This window comes from Myodes glareolus, chromosome 6, assembly GCF_982192425.1.
Source record: "Myodes glareolus chromosome 6, mMyoGla1.1, whole genome shotgun sequence".
In the NCBI taxonomy this organism is placed as follows: domain Eukaryota; kingdom Metazoa; phylum Chordata; class Mammalia; order Rodentia; family Cricetidae; genus Myodes; species Myodes glareolus.
In genome coordinates, this window is record NC_142031.1 from 16644737 (window position 1) to 16665896 (window position 21160).

General features: G+C 50.1%; 1 protein-coding gene across 3 annotated transcripts; it reads left to right on the plus strand.

Moving 5' to 3' along the window:
• Window positions 1-8164: 8164 nt before the first annotated feature.
• On the plus strand, window positions 8165-20475 carry Pink1 (PTEN induced kinase 1). Of its 3 annotated transcripts, XM_085690407.2 has the most exons (9): window positions 8712-8815; window positions 9640-9673; window positions 12758-13042; window positions 13804-13904; window positions 15841-16023; window positions 16423-16586; window positions 18076-18203; window positions 18453-18689; window positions 20177-20475. In XM_085690407.2, the coding sequence occupies exons 1-9, from the start codon at window positions 8727-8729 to the stop codon at window positions 20432-20434; spliced, it is 1479 nt and encodes a 492-aa protein (XP_085546533.1). In that variant the 5' UTR covers window positions 8712-8726; the 3' UTR covers window positions 20435-20475. The 3 variants fall into 3 exon arrangements, with proteins under 3 accessions (XP_085546531.1, XP_085546533.1, XP_087763120.1); XM_085690405.2 differs by lacking the exons at window positions 8712-8815; window positions 9640-9673 and adding an exon at window positions 8165-8583; XM_087906994.1 differs by lacking the exons at window positions 8712-8815; window positions 9640-9673 and adding an exon at window positions 11837-11890.
• Window positions 20476-21160: the final 685 nt, after the last annotated feature.

Sequence of the window (21160 nt, forward strand, 5' to 3'; positions counted from 1 at the left end):
TAAATCATTTGCCCAAAGTCAAACAGCCAGTAGGTGGCAGAACCAGAACCTGCTCTGTCCGGTTCTGAATGCTTTCCTCCGTTCTCCCACCACTAGGACTGTTTACTGGGCGTCTCTCGTAAGTCAAATATGCTGAATTCTGCAGAAAGACCAATATAGAGGAAACAGGCTGCTCTTGAGGAATGCTCAGCATGAAGAGAGAAGGGGGAGTAGAAAGATGATGTAATACACGCACAGGCACTCACACCATGACCAGGGAGGGACAGGAATGCGCACTGACCAGGGAGGGACAGGTATTCACATTAACCAGTGAAGTACAGGGATGCATAGTAAGCAGGGAGGGACTGACTGCTTTGTGCATTGGTAAGCACACACACATGCATATACACACATGCACACATGAACATGTGCACACACATGCATATACAGACTCTGTGCTTGCCTTAGTCTAAGGCGAAACATTCTGGGCCTCTGAGGATGAATTTTGCAATCAGGTAATCTTTACAACCAATTTGATTCATTCTCTCTCTCTCTCTCTCTCTCTCTCTCTCTCTCTCTCTCTCTCTCTCTGTCCCATGTAGCCCAGGCTGGGCTCAAACTCACTATGTAGTTGAAGATGACCTTAAGCTTCTGCCCCTCCTGCCTTTACCTCTCAAGTGTTATGACTACAAGCGTACACTATGGTGCCCAGTTTTATGGGGTACTAGGGCTGTGTGCATGCTAGGTCTACACTCTACCAACTGAGCCGCATGCCAACCCCTGATTCCCTTAACTATATACTAACAGCTCTGTGCTGGTGCTGGGACACAGCAGGAGATAAAATGAAGTCCCTGTCCCTGGCCTCCCAGAGCTCAGTCATGTCAGCCAAGGGGAAGACAATAGCAGGGGACAGATGGCACAAAGCTCCCCAGAGAAGACAGCCGTATTGCAGCCAGGGATTAAGAAGAGTCAAGACAGGTCTTCCAATTGGGAGCATACAAAAGATTGTAGCATGGAGCACTGAGGGGTCTGGGGAGGGTGAAAAACAAGGCACAGATACAGAGACTCTGTGAAAGCAGGCAGGGGAAGTCATTACTCAATGGAAGCTTCCAGAATTAGTTGAAGAGTATCCCCCTAGGAAGAGCTATAGTTATTGGTCCAAGAGAGGCTGGGAGGTTAAAACCAAAGCATTTTGACCTGGCACCTGGCTGTGCAGCACATGCGCTGTCAAGCGGGGTTTTCAGAACCCCACATGCTCTATTGTTCAGTGTGTCGGTGCCTGTAGAACCCTAAGGCACAGACCCAGATTCCGATGGAAATAAATAGAAGCACGTCTGCTTTCTCTGCTCTTGCCAGCTGCTGCTGCCTGCCTCCTTCCATCCCACGACGCTTGAGGATTTCCTCTGGGCAGGAACAAGGTCACAGCTACAATGACAAACACCAGCGTTTGTCAATGACAAACACGGTGCCTGTGTCTCAAGTGAAAGCCACTATTCATGAACAAGTAGCTGGGCGTAGTGGTGTGGGCCTGGAATCTCAGCTAGTGGAAGCTAACGTGGGTGGAACAGTTCAAGGCCGGTCTGAGTTAGTTATGCAGGCAGGCAGGTTGGCACGCACGCATACACGCACGCACGCATGCAGTGATTTGAGAGCCAGCCTGGGTAATTTAGCAAGATCACACCTGAAAAAGAAAGGTTAGGACTAAAGATTTGGCTCAGTAGTTAAGAGCATTTAGCATGTACTGCTCTTGCAACAGGGTTCAGTTCCCAGCACCTATATTAGGAGGCTCACAACTGCCTGTAACTCCGGATCCAGGGGACCCAACGCTCTTTTCTGGCTTCCACAGGCACCTACACACATGTGGTGCACATGTCACACAGGAACACGAGTATATGTAGAAATCAAAACAAATACATACAAATAAATAAAAAGTAACGAGGCAGTTGGATCTCTATGAGTTCGAGGCCAGCCTGGTCTACACAGTGAGTTCCAGGAGCCAGGGCTATATAGAGAGGCCTTGTGTCAAAATAAATAAATAAATAATCAATGAATTGGGTTTTTGTTTTAAAGATTTATTTATTATATATAGTGTTCTGCCAGTATGTTTCTCTGATGGCCAGAAGAGGGCACTAGATCTCATTACAGGTGGTTGTGACTGGGAATTGAACTCAGGATCTCTGGAAAAGCAGCCCCTGCTCTTAATCTTTGAGCCATCTCTCCAGACCAAATTGTTTTGTTTTTAAGGGCTAGGTACATAACTCAGTGGCAAAGTACTCACCTAGCATGTGCAAGGCTCCAGTTCAATCCACCATAATGCAAATGATGGGCTGGCGGGGTGTGGCGGGTGAGGAAGAAGAAATAGAGCTGGGGATGTAGCTCAGAGTGCTTGTCTAGTATGTGTGGGTCCTGATCTTTCCCAGTACCACAAAGATAGAGGGTGGAGAGAAAGAGCATAGAGATCGATGGATAGATAGATGATTGATAGATAGGTAGGTAGATAGATAGATAGATAGATAGATAGATAGATAGATAGATAGATGAATGGATAAATAGAGTAGTTAGATTGATAGATAAAGAGAGTAGATAGATTGATAGATTATAGATATTGATTGATGATAGATGATAGACATAGAAAGATAAATAATAGATGATAGATAGGCATAAAAAGACAGAAAAACAAACAGATAGAAGATAGATTCTAGAAAGATGATTAATGATAGATGATAGGTAATAGATGATAGAATATAGACAGATAAGTCAATGATAGACAAATGACAAGTAGGTAATAGATGATATAGATTGTAGATCATGATAGATAAATGATAGATGGTAGATAAATAGTTAAAATAGATGAGTAATGATGATAGATTAATGATAGGTAGCTATCTTAACTGAGTCTCAGACATGTACATTTCGCAAATGAGCATATGAGCACAGAGGCTGAACTCGAAATCTGTTGATGCCTGCAAGCCAGAAGAGGGCACCAAATCTCATTACAGATGGTTCTGAGCAGCCATATGGTTGCTGGGAATTGAACTCAGGACCTCTGGAAGATCAGCCAGTGCTCTGAACCTCTGAGCCATCGCTCCAACCCCTGGTTGAATCTATTAACTCCTGACCTCAGAGGTCAAGTGCATTGCGATCTGGAATGCCCAGTGAGGTTGAGCAGGTCACTTCTGTGGTGGACAGAAGCTGACAGGAAACACGCTTGCTCAGCTTGCTTTCTCCTCCCTTTTACTCTGACATTCCCAGCCCACAGGATGGTGTCACTCACATTCGAGGTGAGTCTTCCCTCCTCACTTAATCCTCTCTGGACACACCTTCACAGACACCTAGAGGTGAGCTCCACCAAGGTGCTTCTAAATCCAGTCACACTGACAATGACGATTAATCACACATCCAACTCTTTCCACAAATCCTGCCCTAAAAGCGAGTCCCCGAGGTCCAGTCCATATCTTTTGTGTTCACACAGGGTCATAAATACCAGGTCCTGGGCATTCTAAAAATACAGGTGTTGAAAATACATGAGGGCAAGGAAAAGAACAGGAGACGAGAAAAGATACCAGTGGCAGGAGGGTCAGAAGAAGCAAGCATGGAATCTGTGTGGGAGTCCACCTGACTGCAATGGACTCTATCAGGTCCAAGACAGGGAGGCTGGGCATGGCCAGGCTAGCACCTGAAATAGCCCCCTCTTCTAAATCAGGAGTCACATGGCTGCGGATGTAGCTCCATCAGTAGAATTCTTGTCCATAAACACCAGGCTCTGGGTTCAGTCCTCAGAGCCCCTTAGGCCAGCTGAGGTGAGGCAGGCCTGCCTTCCTAGCCCTGGGGGAGAGGATCAGAAGTTCAAGGTCATTCTCTACTCTGTGTACAACACAAGAGCTGTGTGGGCTACCTGAAATTCTGTTTCAAGGGGGCGGGAAATGGGATGGAGAAAAGCAGCAGCAATGTAGTGGAAACTATTTTAAAAAATAGTTCAAAAGTAAAATTTCATTACCTCTTGGGGTGGGGTGGAGGCAAGGCTTGGGGAGAGCTGGGACAGGAGATAGCTGCTGGTTTTTTCTTGCTTTAGCCGAGAAAGCCCACTGAAGGCTTGTATTCCCAGGAGACTTTCAAACAAGGGCTGGGGACCCAGAAAGCCTTTCATTAGGTGCCAAGGAAGTCAGGTTTAAAGACCACAGGCCCCGTTCTTTTTTGTTTTGTTTTGTTTTGTTTTGTTTTGGTTTTGTTTTTTGAGACAGGTTTCTCTGTAGCTTTGGTGCCTGTCCTGGAACTAGCTTTTGTAGACCAGGCTGGCCTCGAACTCACAGAGATCCGCCTGCCTCTCCCTCCTGAGTGCTGGGATTAAAGGTGTGTGCCACCGCTGCCCGGCACAGGACCCGTTCTTAAAGAGCTCACATGTAACACAGGGAGAGAGGAAGAGCTTCCAGTCCATTCCAGAGAAGGTCAAGGGAGGCTTCCTGAACCTTGAGTATGAATGGAGATTTGTAGAGGCAGATTAGACCATCAGGATCAGAGAGACAACTGGGGACACAGCAAATGATCCTAGAACTGCAGGGCCCTAAAGGGAAGGGGGGGGGGGGAGGACAGAGAGATGACAGACGAACAGTGAGGAACATTCTGTGCCTAGGGAAGGAGCTTGGACTTTGTCCTGAGAGCAATAAGCCAGGACAGAGAGCCTGGAGAGGACTTTGTAGCAGGTGGCATGGGGGTGCTTTATCCATAAGTAGTCACTACAGGGCAGCAGAAAACCAACGGCACAAACCACACACCGCTGATCTTCTCAACAATATGGCATCTCCCTGTTCTACTGCCCACGATGTGGCCAGCCTTCTCGGCCCAAGCACCACGGTGATGCTTCCTCCTAGTGAAATGTGGCTCTCTGCCCACTGTGTTCTGATGGTAGCCTCTAAGGCCTCCAGCCAAGGAGTTTTAGGGGGCAGGATTTTGATGTGGTCTCAGCTTTGCTCTGTCAACAGTTCCAGCATCCTCTCCCCCTCCCCCTCTGCTGGAGTTCACAGATAGCGTTTCTGAAATGGGCTGTGGCTAGAGGACATTGCTGTTTTGGGAAAATGCGTGCATCCCTGCCAGGAGGAGACAGTGATGAGCTGGTGAGCCAGTGCCAAGGGATGCTGTCCAGAGAAGAAAGAACAAGCACACTCAAAGGCTGTTTTTTTTTCAACTCTTGCCTTTTCCATTTTTACATTAACATCAGCTTTTCCCCTCATGTCCTTTGGGAGAAGGTTAAACGATGCTTCTTAGGACTAATATGCGCTTTACCAAAACTCAGATGTCTCGTGTGCGTGGGGGGAATGCTGATCAGACACAAGGATGCCCTTGGAAGGGAAGTAGACCAGAGATGGGTCCTGTGGCCTCCCTAGCACCCTTTCTGTCCTCTTATTCTTGCTTCTGCAAAGCTTATCTGGCACATAGCTGCTGTCTAATGTGCTGTGGATGAACGGTTCTCTCACATAGCAATATTAAGCCTGCAGCGTAAGCAGGGTTCTCACAGAAGGCCATATCCCATGTCCCCACTTTGACCTTCTTGGGTATCAGTGCCAAGCTGGGAGACTGGATAGGAGAACTGGGGATTATTCACACTCTGAGACTCTCGGTGCCACAGAAAGGTTTCCATCATAGGACAAATACGGGCAGGAAAAATGGTTTATTAGGTAGAGTATTTGCTACACAAATATGAGGACCTGAGTTCGAATCCCAAGGCCTACATAAAAGCTGGGTGCAACAGTGCATGTCTGTAAGCCCTGCATTGAGAGTGGAGGGACAGATACAGGCAGATCCCAGAGCTCACTGGCCATTCACTCTAGACAAATGGCGTGCTTCGAGTTCAGTGAGTGACCATGTTTTAAAAAAAATAAATAAATACTGTAGACAGCAATAGGGGAGGATACCTGATGTTGGCCTCTGGCCTCTACCTGCACAGGTGTGCACACAGAAGCACGTACCCCCCATAAATTAAAAGAGAGAGAGAGAGAGAAAGGTGGGGAAGGTTGGAGAGAAAGGCACTTCCTGGGCCCATCATCGATGACAGGTGGAGAGCACAGGGGCCATCAGGTCCTGCCAGGAGCTTCTGTGTGCAGACAGCACCTTTCTGCCCAGGAATGAGGCTTCACGCTGTGCTTGGCTCAGACCAGTCCTAAGCAGCTAAGACTTCCCCTAAGAAGGAGATGTGAGCAAGTCCAATTTACACCGGCAGCGGGTTAATTAACATTAGTCTAGAGAATTTGCTTCCAGCAGGCGGGTTACCTATCCCAGTCTAGTGAGACTGTCTGCTCTGCGGCTTAGGAGAACAAATCCTGAGGCTTATCACAAAAGCACTCCTGAACTCCAAAGGCTGTGCTTCTCAGGCCCAGGCCTCATCACAAGCCTCGTAGAAAAGGATTATGTTACAGGAGATTAGAGAACAAATCCTGCTGGGGATGGAGCCCAGTGGCTGGTGGCTGGAGAGCTAGCCTAACGCAAATGAAACCTTGGATTTGCTCCTAGGCATTGCGTATTGCAGCTGGGTGTGATAGAGCATGCTATGGTCTCAGGACTGGGGAGGCGGCCCATCACAAAATCTTTATTGGAATAGTATACTCAGGGTCAGTGAGCGAAATGAATTTTCATCACATGGGCACATAGGTCATGAAAGAGGTCACCAGCATCCAAAAAACTCTTCGGGTCCCTCTAGGAGCTGCCCACCCAAGGGCACTCAGTGTCCTGACCTGGAGTACTACAGATCAGTCTTACTGCCTCTGAACATTATGTAAATTGAAAAAAACGTTTGTCCGTTTACTCTTTTTTTTTTCCAAGACAAAGTTTCTCTCTGTAGCCTTGGCTATCCTGGAACTCGATCTGTAGACCAGGCTAGCCTCGAACTCACAAGAGATGCGCCTGCCTCTGCCTCCCGAGTGCTGTGCTGAGATTAAAGACAAGCACCACCACCGCCTGACTTGTCCTTTTATTCTTGCCTTTAGCTCCTTACTATGTTTATAAAACACTGTCCATGTGTTTAGAGGGCACTCATTCCTGTGGGTGTCTTCAGTTTTACACTCTGTGGAATGACATTTTTTTTTAAGGTATGGTTTCACTATGTACCCCTGACTAGCCTGGAACTTTCTATGTATTTCAGCCTGTGGGCCGCCACACCCAGTACTCTGAACCTTCTTAAGGAACATATGCATGCATTTTGTGAGTCAACAAGTAAGTGTGAAATTACTGGGTTTTCATTTGCATAACTGATGCATATACCTTATACACACACCTTATACTCACCATTCCAATACGGATCCCTTTGCAGCTGCCTGATCTTTATGGGTAAACTTCACACACACACACACACACACACACACACACATGCAAATAAGTAAAGTTTGCTTTGCAAATGTAAGAACCTGAGTTAGAGCCTGGACCTAGGCAATTTTGTTGGTGGTGATTTTGTTTTTTATTTTATATGCGTGATTTTCCTGTATACATCTCTGTTCACCACTTGTGTACCTGGTGCCTGAGGAGGCCAGACGACAGTGTTGGATCCTCTGGAACTGGAGTTACAGATGATTGTGAGCCTAGGGCCTCTGGAAGAGCAGCCAGTGCTTTTAATGAGTAAGTCATAACTCTAGCCCGTTAGGATTTTTTGTTTGTTTGTTTTAAGCCTGAAAAGCGTGTGCACGCCTTTCGTTCCAGTACTCAGTAGATGTACAATTGGACCTTTGGTTGAGATTTCCCTCCTAGTCCTAAATTCTGGAACCTGTGACCTGTACAGGAACATGAGGGCACTTGGGGGTGGGGGAGAAGAGACAAGGCCCTCAACAGCCAGGGCGGCTTGAACTTCAACCTCAGCTCTATTATCTGAATGCAATCTGGAAACACAGCACTCTAATCTACAAAATTGGCACTCTCCTATCGTTGGCGGGGGAGTTACGTCAGTTTAAAGGTGTAAAGGGCCTGGATTGGTGATTGATAACAGACATTAGTTTACCGGCTCAATTTCTCATCTTAACCAGGCCAGGGAAGTTTGTTGCAAACGCTCCATCAGGGTTCAAAGTGCAAACCAGCCAGAGTAGGAAAGACTAGTGGATGAGCGCCCTCGCGCACCGAGCAGGGGAACTGCCGCGGCCCCGCCCCCCGCGCCTGCGCATAGGCTCCGCCCCCGAAGTTTGTTGTTGTCCTCTGCTTCCCGGACGTTTGTGGCGGTGGCAGCGGGCTCGCCGCGCTACCATGGCGGTGCGACAGGCCCTGGGCCGAGGCCTGCAGCTGGGTCGGGCGCTGCTGCTGCGCTTCGCAGCCAAGCCCGGCCCGGTCTCTGGCTTGGGGAAGCCCGGCCCCGCGGCAGCCTGGGGCCGCGGAGAGCGTCCGGGCCGGGTCGCAGGCCCTAGAGCACAGCCGGGCCCGCTCGGGCTTCCCCTTCCCGACCGCTACCGCTTCTTCCGCCAGTCGGTGGCGGGACTGGCGGCGCGGATCCAGCGGCAGTTCCTGGTGCGGGCCCGGGGTGGCGCGGGCCCTTGCGGCCGAGCAGTCTTCCTGGCCTTCGGGCTGGGGCTGGGGCTGATCGAGGAGAAGCAGGCGGAGGGCCGGCGGGCCGCCTCGGCCTGTCAGGAGATCCAGGTGAGCGCAGCGGGGGGCGGGGCCTGGACCAGGAGAAGGCGGGGCTAGGAAAGTGGGGCTGGGCCGGGGGCGGGCCCTGAACCCTGGGTGCGGAGCCACAACTGAAGTGGCGCTAGGGCGGAGGCGAGGCTAGGATCAGATCAATGCTGGAGTCCGTCAAGGACCTGGAGCCAGACAGGGAGAGGCTACAACTAGAACCAGAGCTGGAAGCAGGGGCGTGGAGGCCCCGCGTGTCAGTAGGAAATAAGGAACGCGGGTTTAGGGTGGAGGCGTGGTTAGGTGCAGGTCTGGAAAGCAGTTCTTGAGTCCTTAGGTTTGCGCCGCTGATTTTAGGCGAAATTAGGGGCGGAGCTAGCTAGACAGTTATGGCGTCCGGCTCGGAGTCTTAGTGTAGGCGCAGGTCTGAGGGTGAACCAGGAATCTGAGATAGGGCGTGGTTATTTGGGAGGGGCAGGGCCCTGAGCCGTGATTGGGTAATTTAAGGTACTCGCGGACTGTACTAAGTGTGGGTGGCATTTTAGTTATGTCTCTAGGAGCAGCACGTCCTGAGGGCAGTGGGGGTAGGTGGAGGGATAAGGTAAAGATTAAGGTCTATTTTTACTGAACTGTAAATTGGAAATCATCAGTTAAGTCTAACTTACTTCCGGTTACTGATGGCCTGATAGACCAGCACTTTGCATTTCTTTTTTATTAACTTTTTTATTTAATTTTATTTCATGTGCATTGGTATAACGATGCCAGATTCTCTTGAACTGGAGTTACAGACAGCTGCGAGCTGCCATATGGGTGCTGGGAATTGAACCCCGGTCCTTCGGAGGAGCAGTCAGTGCTCTTAACCACTGAGCCATCTCACCAGCCCCAAACTTTGCATTTCTTTTACAAACAGAATGTTTTAAAAGAGATATTGCTAATTATTAGTTCTTGTTGCATTGTGGTAAGTGGCTTTGAGTAATTTTTTTTTCTTTTCTTTTAGGGCGTGTGGTGGGGGTAAGGGGGCTGACTTGTTCTGTAGCCCAGGTTGGCCTTGAACTTCAGATCTTCCTATCCATCTCCCAGGTGCCCGGATTATTGGCCTGCACCACTGTGCTTGGTATACATTTTCTAAAAATTATAACGCTCTTATTCCTTGATGTAGTTGTCATCCCAATTTATGGAGGACATTAAAGAAAGGTGAGATGGTTTACTCAAAGCCACACTGCTAGTTAAAGGTAGTGCCCACAGCCCGCCCTCTCAAAGCCCGTGCCCTGTGCTGAGCCAGACCTCCGCTCCAGTTTAGACAGACAGTGGACAAGAGGCTGAGCAAAAACTATAGACGAGACTGAGGGAGAACTCAGCGAATCTACCATGCTAGTTAACCCGAGCAGTTATCATTGGATACGTGGGAGTTCTTCGGCCTTTTCAACTCTTGAAATAGCACAGCAACCTCTCTTTCTGCTTACAGAGTCCTCTAGTCAAGGTCATCCAGGCAAACAAAACCAACAGGATGTGTATATTTAGAGACGGTGACTTATTTTGAGTACTTGGCTCATGCTGGGCTGGCAGATCTAAAGCCTGCAGGCAGGCCCAGGAAAGGGCTGGCTGTACAGTTCAAGTCTTTCCATTGCCAGCTGCCAGAATTCAGCCTTTGTCTGTCTGGGAAGCCAGCCCTTTTTCTGGGGTTTGGAACTACGTGCCCAGTGAGTGTAGCCCTGCACCTTACAGGGTCGGGCTGAGGGGCAGAGAATGAAGCACCATGTTTAGAGACATGGATCAAAGAAGGACCAAGCAAGCATATCCTCTATTTCCTGTTCCTAATACTACAATCCAATTTCTGTATCTTTTTTTTTTTTTCGAGACAGGGTTCTGTGTAGCTTTGGTGCCTGACCAGGCTGACCTCAGACTCACAGAGATCCTCCTGCCTCTGCCTCCCAAGTGCTGGGATTAAAGGTGTTAAAGGTGTGCACTACCACCACCCGGCTCTGATTTCCATATCTTAAATAACCACACAGTGAGGCCTTGTCCCAAGCAAGCAAGCAAACCAATAGAAAACTGAGTACAGGTGACAGGTAAGCATATGTGATTTTTTTTTTTTTTGGTTTTGGTTTTTCGAGACAGGGTTTCTCTGTGGCTTTGGAGCCTGTCCTGGAACTAGCTCTTGTAGACCAGGCTGGCCTCGAACTCACAGAGATCCGCCTGCCTCTGCCTCCGGAGTGCTGGGATTAAAGGCGTGTGCCACCACCACCCGGCATATGTGAAGATTTTCAGCACCACTGGCCATGTGGCATGTCCACTTTAAAATGAGATGAGGTAACCGTGCACGCTTACTAGAACAGCTAAGATAGAAATAAGGACAATAGCAGGTACCCATGAAGGTGGGGAGATGGGCTCTCTCGTGCCTTATTGGTGGCTATCGCAGATGGAAAGTAATACAAAATTAGATATGTATTTACCCCACCAGCCTGTCACTGCAGTCACTGGCATCTACTGGGGCTAAGAAAAACATTCATATAAAGACCTGCGTGCTGCAGTTGCTATGGAAAATGGTAGCAAAAGGCTAAAAACAGAACCACTCTATCTAGTCGTTCCTCTCTCCATGGATTCCTGACAGAATGGAAAGCGTGCACAGACCTTGCTACGCCTACGCTCAAGACATTTTATTTACAGTAGCCAAGGGGTAAAGGTGACCCCGCGTCCGTCAGTGCATGAATGGACAGACAGAGTGGTGCATATACACAATGTAGGATTTTATTCAGCCTTTGAAGGAAGGAAATTATGGAACCTGCTGCAGTCGGGTGAACCTTGGTGACGTTTTGTGCTACCACTGTATATGTGTTGCCATTGGGAAGGCTGGGAAAGGGCACAAGGGACATTTTGTGCTATTTTTGCAACTCTGTGAGAGTAATTGCTTCAAAACGTTTTGAGTGTTTCGAACTCAAAACCCTGGATGATGGGGATCTGCAGGCATCTCTCCTGCCCCTAGGTCTTATGAAGCTGATAGCAAGGGACACCCATTTCTGTTGTCTTAACACTTAGAAGTTTCAGTTCAAGGTATAATAGTTTCTTTCTAGGGACCCAGTGCCTTGGGAACTGCAGAGGGCATGGCAGCTACAGGATAAGTACAGGGTGACAGGCAGGGCTGGGTTATAGCTTAGAGACAGAGCACTTGCCTAGCATTGGGAAGGCCCCAGCACCCCAGAAATAAACAAATACAGGCATTCACAGCCTGGGCTGGCAAAGCTCCAGGACAAGTCACAGTGTCCCTTGGTGTCCACAGGGAATGGGTCCTGTTCAGATATCCAGATCAACAGACCCAGTTTGCCTCCCTTCGGTAAGAGTGTGGTTTTGTGTGGATGGACCTGTGCGCAGCTCCTGTGTGCTGCACATCATCTCTTGACCACTGACCGTGCCCGGCATGGCCTCACAAAGACCCAACACGTGCCATGCAAAGAGCTGCTCACTGTGGTGTTCATAGAATAATGGCAAGAAAAATGTACATGTGAGTTACTTGTTTAGGGTGGCAGTGGTGCACGCCCTTTAATCCCAGCACTCGGGAGACAGAGTGCAGGTGGATCTCTGTGAATTTGAGGCCAGCCTGGTTTATAGAGTGAGTTCCAGGACAGTCAAGACTACATAGTGAAACCCTGTCTTGAAAAAACAAAGAATCAAGGTCTCACAATATGGCCCAGGCTCAAACTCATGGTCCTCCTGAGTGCTGGGACAGGTGTGAACCAGCATTCTGGACTGCAGATATATATATTTTTTTTTGAGACAGGGTTTCTCTGTAACAGTCCTAGCTGTCCTGGAACTAGCTCTTGTAGACCAGACTGGCCTTGAACTCCTGAGATCCACCTGCCTCTGACTCCCGACTACTGGGATTAAAGGCGTGTGCCACCACCACACAGCCTGCAGCTGTATTTTTTAAGACCCTTTTCAATCTGCGGTTGGTTGGTTAACACCACCCACCGATGGGGGGCCTGCACTGGGCTGTCTCCCATCACAGTGGAGGGGTGTCTGAGGAACACTGTTAGACAGTGAGACAGAAGCAGGCTAGCCTGTACCCGGGACAAGCCCACCCTTAAAGTCATGGCGGTCTTGGTGAGGACCCTGCCTCACTGTGCCTCTCCCCCTCTTGTGTTTGCTCTGTGGTAGCCTCACTAGAGCCCCCAGGATCACAGCGCCTTCTTTTTCCTCACAGGCCATTTTTACACAGAAGAACAAGCTGGTGTCTGACCCCCTGGACACGCGATGCTGGCACGGCTTCCGTCTGGAGGATTATATGATAGGACAGTCCATTGGCAAGGGCTGCAGTGCTGCTGTGTACGAAGCTACCATGCCCACATTGCCCCAGCACCTGAAGAAGACCACGTGTGTTAGCCTTCTAAGAAACGGCCCGGATGTCCTCCCAAAGGGAGCAGATGGGGAGCAGGCTCCAGGGACCCTGGCCTTTCCCTTTGCCATCAAGATGATGTGGAATATCTCGGTAAGGATGGCATCTCTGAGCAGGCATATCTCAGTGTCAATCTTCAGGGGCGGGGGAGGTTCTCACAGGTTTTCCACAAGAATGGTCTGTGGGGTTAGATGTCCGCTCTCTTATGTGAGAGCTGGAGTTAGCAGTCTTAGATGTAACATATCCACCATCCACCAGGGGCTCAGCCCCATGACGGATTTGAAGTCTGTCAGTCAGGGCTTGAGAGTCTAACTTTTATCCAAGTTCTGATGGTGCCCAGGCTTCTGGTCTGTGAACCACTCTGAGTGGCAACTGCTTAAACCATGGGTTCCTAAGTTGCTGGTTATTTCATTTGAGGTCAGCCATATAACCATTCACCCCCTCATGCCTTCTATGACTGGCCTTCCTGGCCAGGGGAGCCATGTTTTTCCCCAAACTTCAACAACCTGGTCTAAGACTTGCTGCCACCCCTCTGTGGCCAGTTTGAGCTGTTGGTGACCAGAGACATCCCTGTGGGAAGCATCCTGGGCTCTGAAATCTTGGCCTCTCTTCCTGCCCAGGGCCTCTTGACTGTACCAAGGGTTTGAGGTGTGGGAAGCATGTTCCAAGTAGTACCTCCCTCCAGGCTCCAGGAGGACCTGGTTTTGCCTCGCTGCTTTAGAGAGGTTACTTCACCTTGACTGTCAAAGCCAGTTCTAGGTTGCAGATGTCCTGGTTCAGATTCCAAGCAGGCCGTGGACTTGACATTCCACACATGTCTGTGGAATCATGGGTGCACTGTGGATGTGTTCTAGGCAGGTTCCTCCAGTGAAGCCATCTTAAGCACAATGAGTCAGGAGCTGGTCCCAGCAAGCCGGGTGGCCTTGGATGGAGAGTATGGAGGAGTCACTTACAGGTAAGCACTGCTTTGCCCACCAGAGCAATCGCAGGTTCTTTGAGAACAAATGCATCACTCTTATCTCCAGCACTCAGCACCATGTCTGATGTGCCACACCGCGGTGGGTGGTTATCGAGTGATGTCCTAGAAGGATTTTCAGTTTGTGCATAAATTAAGCTTGAGAAAGACTGAAGATCAACTCATCCCAGCTAATGATGTGGATGTCTGATCCACAGGAGAGGAGTGAGCACCATCCATGTTAGACAGCATCCTAATTCCTGCAGAGAGGGAGACACACATGAGAGAGAGAGAGAGAGAGAGAGAGAGAGAGAGAGAGAGAGAGAGAGAGAGAGAGACCTGCAGTCTCCAGGTGGAAACACTACTGATGTTGGCCACAGCCTGATGATGTGCAGACTCCCATCTGAAACAGCCCTGACCCTCCCTCTGCTTGTTCCCAGGGCTTTTGTAGCCATTTTGCCTCCAGGCCTGTCTGCACAGGTGTCTCTGCATTCTAGCCTGGGTGTCTGTGCAGGGCACCAGCTGACATGATGCTGGGTCTCCAGAGAAACTCCACCTAGAACACTCGGGCCACGTCCATTCGGCCTTCGTCCAGGGGCCTCGACTCAGCTCCTGGCTGCTTCTCCCACTTTGTTCCTCATCCTTGCCCATTCACACCCTCCCCACTCTGAGTTCCAGACCACCGTCCCTAGAAGTACAAGCTCTGCCATGTCAGACTGCTGTTTGCACACTGCAGACAGACTTAGTTTAGACATACCCTGCCCACCTCCCATCTCCCACACTGCCTGAGGACTCTTATGACACCTGCCAGGGCGCGGCCAGCCTTCTGCTGAGGTCCTGACTTGCATGTCACCAGTGACCCAGGCACAAGGACAGTGCTGTATAGTACAGGGGACCACTCCTGTGACACAGAAGGGGCAGGACAAGGGCACATGTGGACTCATCCACAAGGCTCCAGGACAGTGCAGGCATCCTCCTGCATTCTCCTCTCCACCCTCAGCGCTGGTGTTTCTTCAGCCCTTTGCTTCTTGTGGCCTTCCCTATGTCCACCAAGAGAAGTGACCAACCTGCCTGTTCCTTTCCCCACCAGCCATTGGGATCTCAGATGAACCCACGAGCACATTGAATTTTGTTCCAAATGCCCAGTCTTGGTCCAGTCAGCCTTGGCTTGAGGATCAGAGCTGGCACACAGGAGGTGGAGCCACCCTGTCCTCAGTGTTAACCACTGTGCCTCTGTGGGGCATCCTGTAGGAGTAGACAAAGGCCACCAGGAGGCACCACTACAGCAGACTGCACCTGTGTTGGGGTGTCATTTGGGAAAGGGGATGTTAGTCCCTGTAATCAGGAAGATGATTTGGACTGATCCCTGTCCTCAGAGAGCTGACTTGGTCCTTGTCCTTGGAAAGCTAAAAGAATTCCTCCTGTGTTAGATCTCAAAGCGGTGGCTTTAGTGACTCTGTCCGTGCACAGCTCCCAGCACCATAGCCAATGCCTGGTACTCAGTGTGCCACAGCAAACGCTAGACAAGTGGCTAATAGTGAGTACCAGCACTGCCGGGTGCGCACTGCTGAGCTTGCTGATCCCGTGCACAGTGCATCTCTGTCGTAGTCCATGTCCCACTCTGCCCTGACCTTAGAGGGCATAGTGACAAGGCCAAGGACTGAGTGTGACAGCTTCCAGGGTGTCTTAGCCATTGTGTTTGTCCACGTGGGATGGAAAGATGAGCCAAAGGATGGACTAGAGGAGCCCTCAAATGTGAGGAGTCACCCCTGTTGGGGTGCCCCATGGTGAGTGCAGTAGCTGGAACAGGGCAAATCTGCAATGGATGCTGGTCACTCTGTGTGAGTAAATGAGTGCCTCTGTGGTGGCCTTCGCTTGTGCTCCCAGCACTTGTCTCTGATGCCGGCCTCATCTGCTGTCCCATTTGCCTGAACAGAAGATTCAGAGACGGTTCCAAGCAGCTGGCACCACACCCCAACATCATCCGGATTTTCCGAGCCTTCACTTCATCTGTGCCCCTGCTGCCAGGGGCCCTGGCTGAGTATCCTGATGTGCTGCCAGCATGCTTCCACCCGGAAGGCCTGGGCCACAGTCGCACACTATTCCTGGTCATGAAGAAGTAAGTGGTGGTGGGAATAGGGGCCCTAAAGCAGCTTCTCCTTTCTGGTGGGAGCTGGTCCCTGTCCTCGGAGCACAGAACTTCTGGGAAAACCAAAGCATGCTGTGTGCGGGAGACAGCTGTTGGAATGGTACAGACACCCCATCTTCCAGAGTATACGTCCCACCCAGCGCTCTTAACAGTCACAGCTCCCCTCTCTGTGGCGTCCTCTGCAGGGATGGATCTGAGGAGTTGGAGGGTGGCACTGTCATGGCTTCCGAGTTTCAGGGTCAGGAAGGGTAGGATCTGAGAGGATGCTTGGGGATGAAGAACAGAAGCTTCAGAAGAAGAAAGGCCCAGTCCTAAGAGTGGATTAGGCTGTGGGAATTGTGATGCCCAGCCATTCTGTCTTCCTGTCAGCTATCCCTGCACCCTGCGCCAGTACCTTCAGGAGCACACTCCCAGTCCCCGCCTGGCTACCATGATGACCTTGCAGTTACTGGAGGGCGTGGACCACCTGGTTCAGCAGGGCATTGCCCATCGGGACCTCAAATCTGACAACATACTTGTGGAACTGGACTCAGGTAGGTGCTGACCACACCAGAGTGCTCCAGGGAGATGGGGGAAGGAAAATGGAGACACTGAGGTCAGGGTTTGTGTGTGTATACATGTGAGGTGCACATGTGGGGTCCAGAGGTTGATGCCAGGCCTGTGCTTCCATCGTTCTCCCTTATGTTTGTTTGTTTATTATGTGTATATGTATATGTATACAGGCCAGAAGAGGGCACCAGATCTCATAGATGGTGCAAGGTCACAGCTGTGACATGGGACTGGGGATCCAAACTTAGGTCCTCAACACTGTAACCATGGAGCTGTCTGCCCAGTCCCTGAATGCTCTAAGATTCTGTACACAACAAGAGATGGTCCCCCAGCGTCAGATGGGTGATACAGGAGCAGCTCTCCTACAGCCCCAGGATTCTCTCTGTGGCCCACTTGCAGAACAATACCATTAGTTTGGCAGTTCTTCTCCAAACAGTGAAAGGAAGGTAGATTCTAGCTCACTGAAAGCTGCCTGCACAAACTGGCCTTCTCTGTCACTGGCAGCTCTCAGGTCTGTACAAACCAGCCTCCTGCATCAGGGGCAGTTCTCAGGTAGAAGCCACCTGCCTGGGGATTTTCTAAAGGAGTCACAGGGCTGGGGATCTCAGTGCTTAAGTGCTCCACTCTCTTCCTGATGACCTGAGTTCGGTTCTCAGCACCCACAAGAAGCTCACAACTGCCTGTAACTCCAGTTCCAGGAGACCTGATGATCTTTTCTGGCCTCCATGGGCACCTACACACACTTGACAGACACATACATGTAGATAAAACTAGAAATAAGTCTTTTTAAAAAATTAAACTTAAATTTAGCTAGGTGTTGATAGTTTACGCCTTTAATCCCAGCCCTTGGGAGGCTGAGGCAGGTAGATCTCTGTGAGTTTGAGGTCAGCTTGGTCTAAAAGAGCTAGTTCCAGTACAGGTTACAAAGCTACAGAGAAATCCTGTTTGAAAAACCAAAACCAAACAAACACTAAACTTAAATTTAAAATTATTAAATGTATAACTGAAAATCTAAAAGTGAACTGACTCTTTCAAGGAACTCTGTGTGATGTGTGGAACCCCTTTATCTCCCAAGACCCATTTATTAGATTTATTGGCATTGCATATTCAAACCTAAGACCCCTAAAGTGTATAGACCCTTGGAGATCACTTAGCCAAGGCTGAGGTCCTTTGGTCTCTGGACATATCTAGTTAACTAGAACATTTTCCACATGGAGCTCCTCCTCACTCCACCTAGTCCCCTGCCTGGGCCTGGGTTTCGGTCCTTGTTTCTGGGTAGCAGTTCTCTGTACCTGTTGCCAGCCCTGCTGTGAGTTCACTCCTAAAGACTCTCATCCAGGCCTTAGTGGCCTGGGCTCCTGGACACAGCCTATTTATTAGTCCTGTTCATCCATGTGTTGGTGTTTTTTGGAGGGACCCAGGGGGGAAGGGAGCAGGAGCAGACCCTGCTGCTTAACTTTGCTGCCTCTGCAGATAGCTGCCCCTGGCTGGTGATCTCGGATTTCGGGTGCTGCCTGGCTGACGAGCGCATTGGCCTACAGTTGCCTTTCACTAGCTGGTATGTGGACCTCGGTGGCAACGGTTCCCTGATGGCCCCTGAGGTGAGTCCTGCTGTGTGTGTTCTGCCATCAGCGGGTGTTTCCTAGGTTTTCCCAATAAACGAAGGTTCCCGCCCCATGGCTGTGCTTTAACTAGGCTGACCTGAGGTCCCTAGATGTTTGTCAGCATCAACCAGGCAGCTCTGACAGATCCATGGCACATTTAAATTTTGGGTTTAGATTTGATCCTGGCTAAGGTGAACATGAACACAAATGGTCAGTTTGATCTTTTTCACTGTCTGCTTCTTGCAGGTGTCCACAGCCCGTCCTGGCCCCAGGACAGTGGTTGACTTCAGCAAGGCTGATACCTGGGCTGTGGGGGCCATCGCCTATGAAATCTTTGGGCTTGCCAATCCGTTCTATGGCCAAGGCAGAGCCCACCTTGAGAGCCGCAACTACCAGGAAGCTCAGCTGCCAGAGATGCCTAAATCGGTGCCTCCAGATGCAAGACAGCTGGTGAGGTCATTGCTCCAGCGAGAGGCCAGCAAGGTGAGGCTGTTCCTGGCTTTGAATTGTGTGGATTAGGGCCCCTTGTTCAAGTCTGAGTAAAGGCCAACTTTAGGCAAGCCCTATGGCATTAAACTCTCTGTCATATACAGGCAAAGGCCAACTACAGGACAGAACAGCTTTAACAACAGGAGCAGGGCTGGGCGGTGGTGGTGCACACTTTTAATCCCAGCACTCGGGAGGCAGAGGCAGGTGGATCTCTGGGAGTTTGAGGCTAACCTGGTCTACATGAACTAGTTCCAGGACAGGTTCCAAAGCTACAGGGAAACCCTGTAAAAAGCAAAGCAAACAAACAAAAACAGAAACAGGAAGCTGGCCAGCAAGCCTTTAATCGGAGTCTTAGGGGTCAGAGGCCTAGCAATGCATCTTTTGGGCTCCTTTCACTCCCTATTCATGGGGCTCAAACCCAGGGTCACATGAATGTTGGGTAAACACCATGTCCCCCATGCTCCCCTCTTGGCTTTGGTTATGTAGGAAGTTGCTTAAAAGGATAGGCTGGTGAGATGGCTCAGCAGGTAAAGGTGTTTGGCACACCTGACAACCTGAGTTCAACCCCAGAACCAATATGAAGGTGAAGAGAGCTGACCCCACCAAGTTGTGCGCTGACCTCCACACATGTGCCATACACACACGCCCGTACACATCATACAATCCAACAATGATAATAATCATATAAACCCAGAGCCAGCAGGTGACCCGGTGGATAACGGCACTTGCTGCCAAGTCTGATGCTGAGTTTGACCCCCAGAACCCACATTCTAGAAGAACCAGCTCCTTCAGCCCCACCCCCAATATATAGTAAATGTAAGAAAAACATTTGGATTTTGTTTCAGTAAGAGAGTGGCTTAGAAAGAAAAGGGTGTGTTTTTGAGGAATGCGTAACAAAGAGGCCACACGTGGAAGGAAACGCTGCTCTCAGACAAGCTGGAGCGCTGAGGTCAATCTGAGCAGGAATTACAACTGCAGGTCTGGCGCAGGTGGCTCCTTAGAGAAACCCAAGACAGACCCAGCCTCAGCCTGCTGCTTTGCAGCCTGCACACCCTTTACTGTTCACGCCCCTCACTGTTCACACCCGTTTGCTGTCCCTCAGTGTTCACTGCCTCTCATTGTTCATGTTCCTTACTGTTTACTGCCCCTCACTGTTCACCCTCACTGTTTACCACCTCTCACTGTTCACTGCTGCCTCCTCACAGCAGATGCTCAGACAGTGTTAGCTCAGCAACCACACCAGGTGAGGACTGTTGTACCAGTGTCAGAACCCAGGCACGAGGGTTCCCTCCATGACAAAGGTGTTCCAGCAGAGCTGACATGGGCAAGGGCCTGTGCTCGGCTAGGGAGCAGCTGATGGAAGACAGGGTGGAGGAAGGACAGAACTGGGGCAGGCAGTTCCCCTTGCACTAACTCAGCAGCACAGAGTGGACCAAGTGTCTGCTGACGGCATTCTGACTGCACCTTCCATTGCTTTGCAGAGACCTTCTGCACGTGTGGCTGCAAACGTGCTGCACTTAAGCCTCTGGGGTGAGCATCTTCTAGCCCTGAAGAATCTGAAATTGGACAAGATGGTTGGCTGGCTCCTTCAGCAGTCAGCAGCCACTCTGCTGGCTGGCAGGCTGATGGAGAGGAGCTGTGTGGAAACCAAGCTGCAGATGCTCTTTCTGGCTAACCTGGAGTGTGAGGCGCTCTGCCAGGCAGCCGCCCTCCTCCGCTCCTGGAGGGCAGCTCCGTGATGACTCTGCTGTGCTGTTACTAAAAGACTCGGGCATCTGTGTCCTGATGTCATGATGGTGTGTGAAGGTCAAAGGAGGTGGCTTGGCTGGTGGGTGGGAGTCGGGACAAGCTGAAGTGGGGGGCTGGTCAGCCAAAGAGGAAGCCTTAGGTCTAGTAAATGGAAAATGACCTCAGACAGTTCAGGCTGTAGACATTCACTAGCTGTGCAGGTTTGAATAAATCCTATGGCCCATCCACTTAAGTTCTCCCATAGGATTAAGGCATCAGCCCAAATCAGGAGTTGGCAAGCTGTAGAAGGCCAGACAGGAAATCAAGTAGCTGTAATGACTCAATTGTCAGTGAGGCAAAAGGACGAACAGATACTGCAGAGGATCAACACTGAAATTTGGCTGTCAGTAAATTCTTCTCATTTTTTTCCCCAACCACTTAGAAATGCCAAAAACTGGCCAGGTGGTAGCGGTGCATACCTTTAATCCCAACACTTGGGAGGCAGAGGCAGGTGGATCTCTGTGTGTTCGAGGTCAGCTTGATCTACAGAGTGAGTTCCAGGACAGCCAGGACTGAACAGAGAAACCCTGTCTCAAAAAACAACAAAAACAAAAAAGAAATGCCAAAACCCATACTTAGTAGTGAGTGACAGGCAAGCATGGCTCACAGATGTGTTTCCCAGTCCCCGGCTAGATGCTGTCATAGTGCCTAACTCTTAAGAACGCTCACTGAACACT

What these genes read in the sequence shown, in the direction of transcription:
- Pink1 (XM_085690405.2), top strand. Translation starts at nt 8,197, where the DNA reads ATGGCGGTGCGACAGGCCCTGGGCCGAGGCCTGCAGCTGGGTCGGGCG. An exon ending in AGATGATGTGGAATATCTCG is followed by an intron (nt 13,043 to 13,803) that starts GTAAGGATGGCA and finishes GATGTGTTCTAG; the next exon opens with GCAGGTTCCTCCAGTGAAGC. An exon ending in CTATTCCTGGTCATGAAGAA is followed by an intron (nt 16,024 to 16,422) that starts GTAAGTGGTGGT and finishes TCTTCCTGTCAG; the next exon opens with CTATCCCTGCACCCTGCGCC.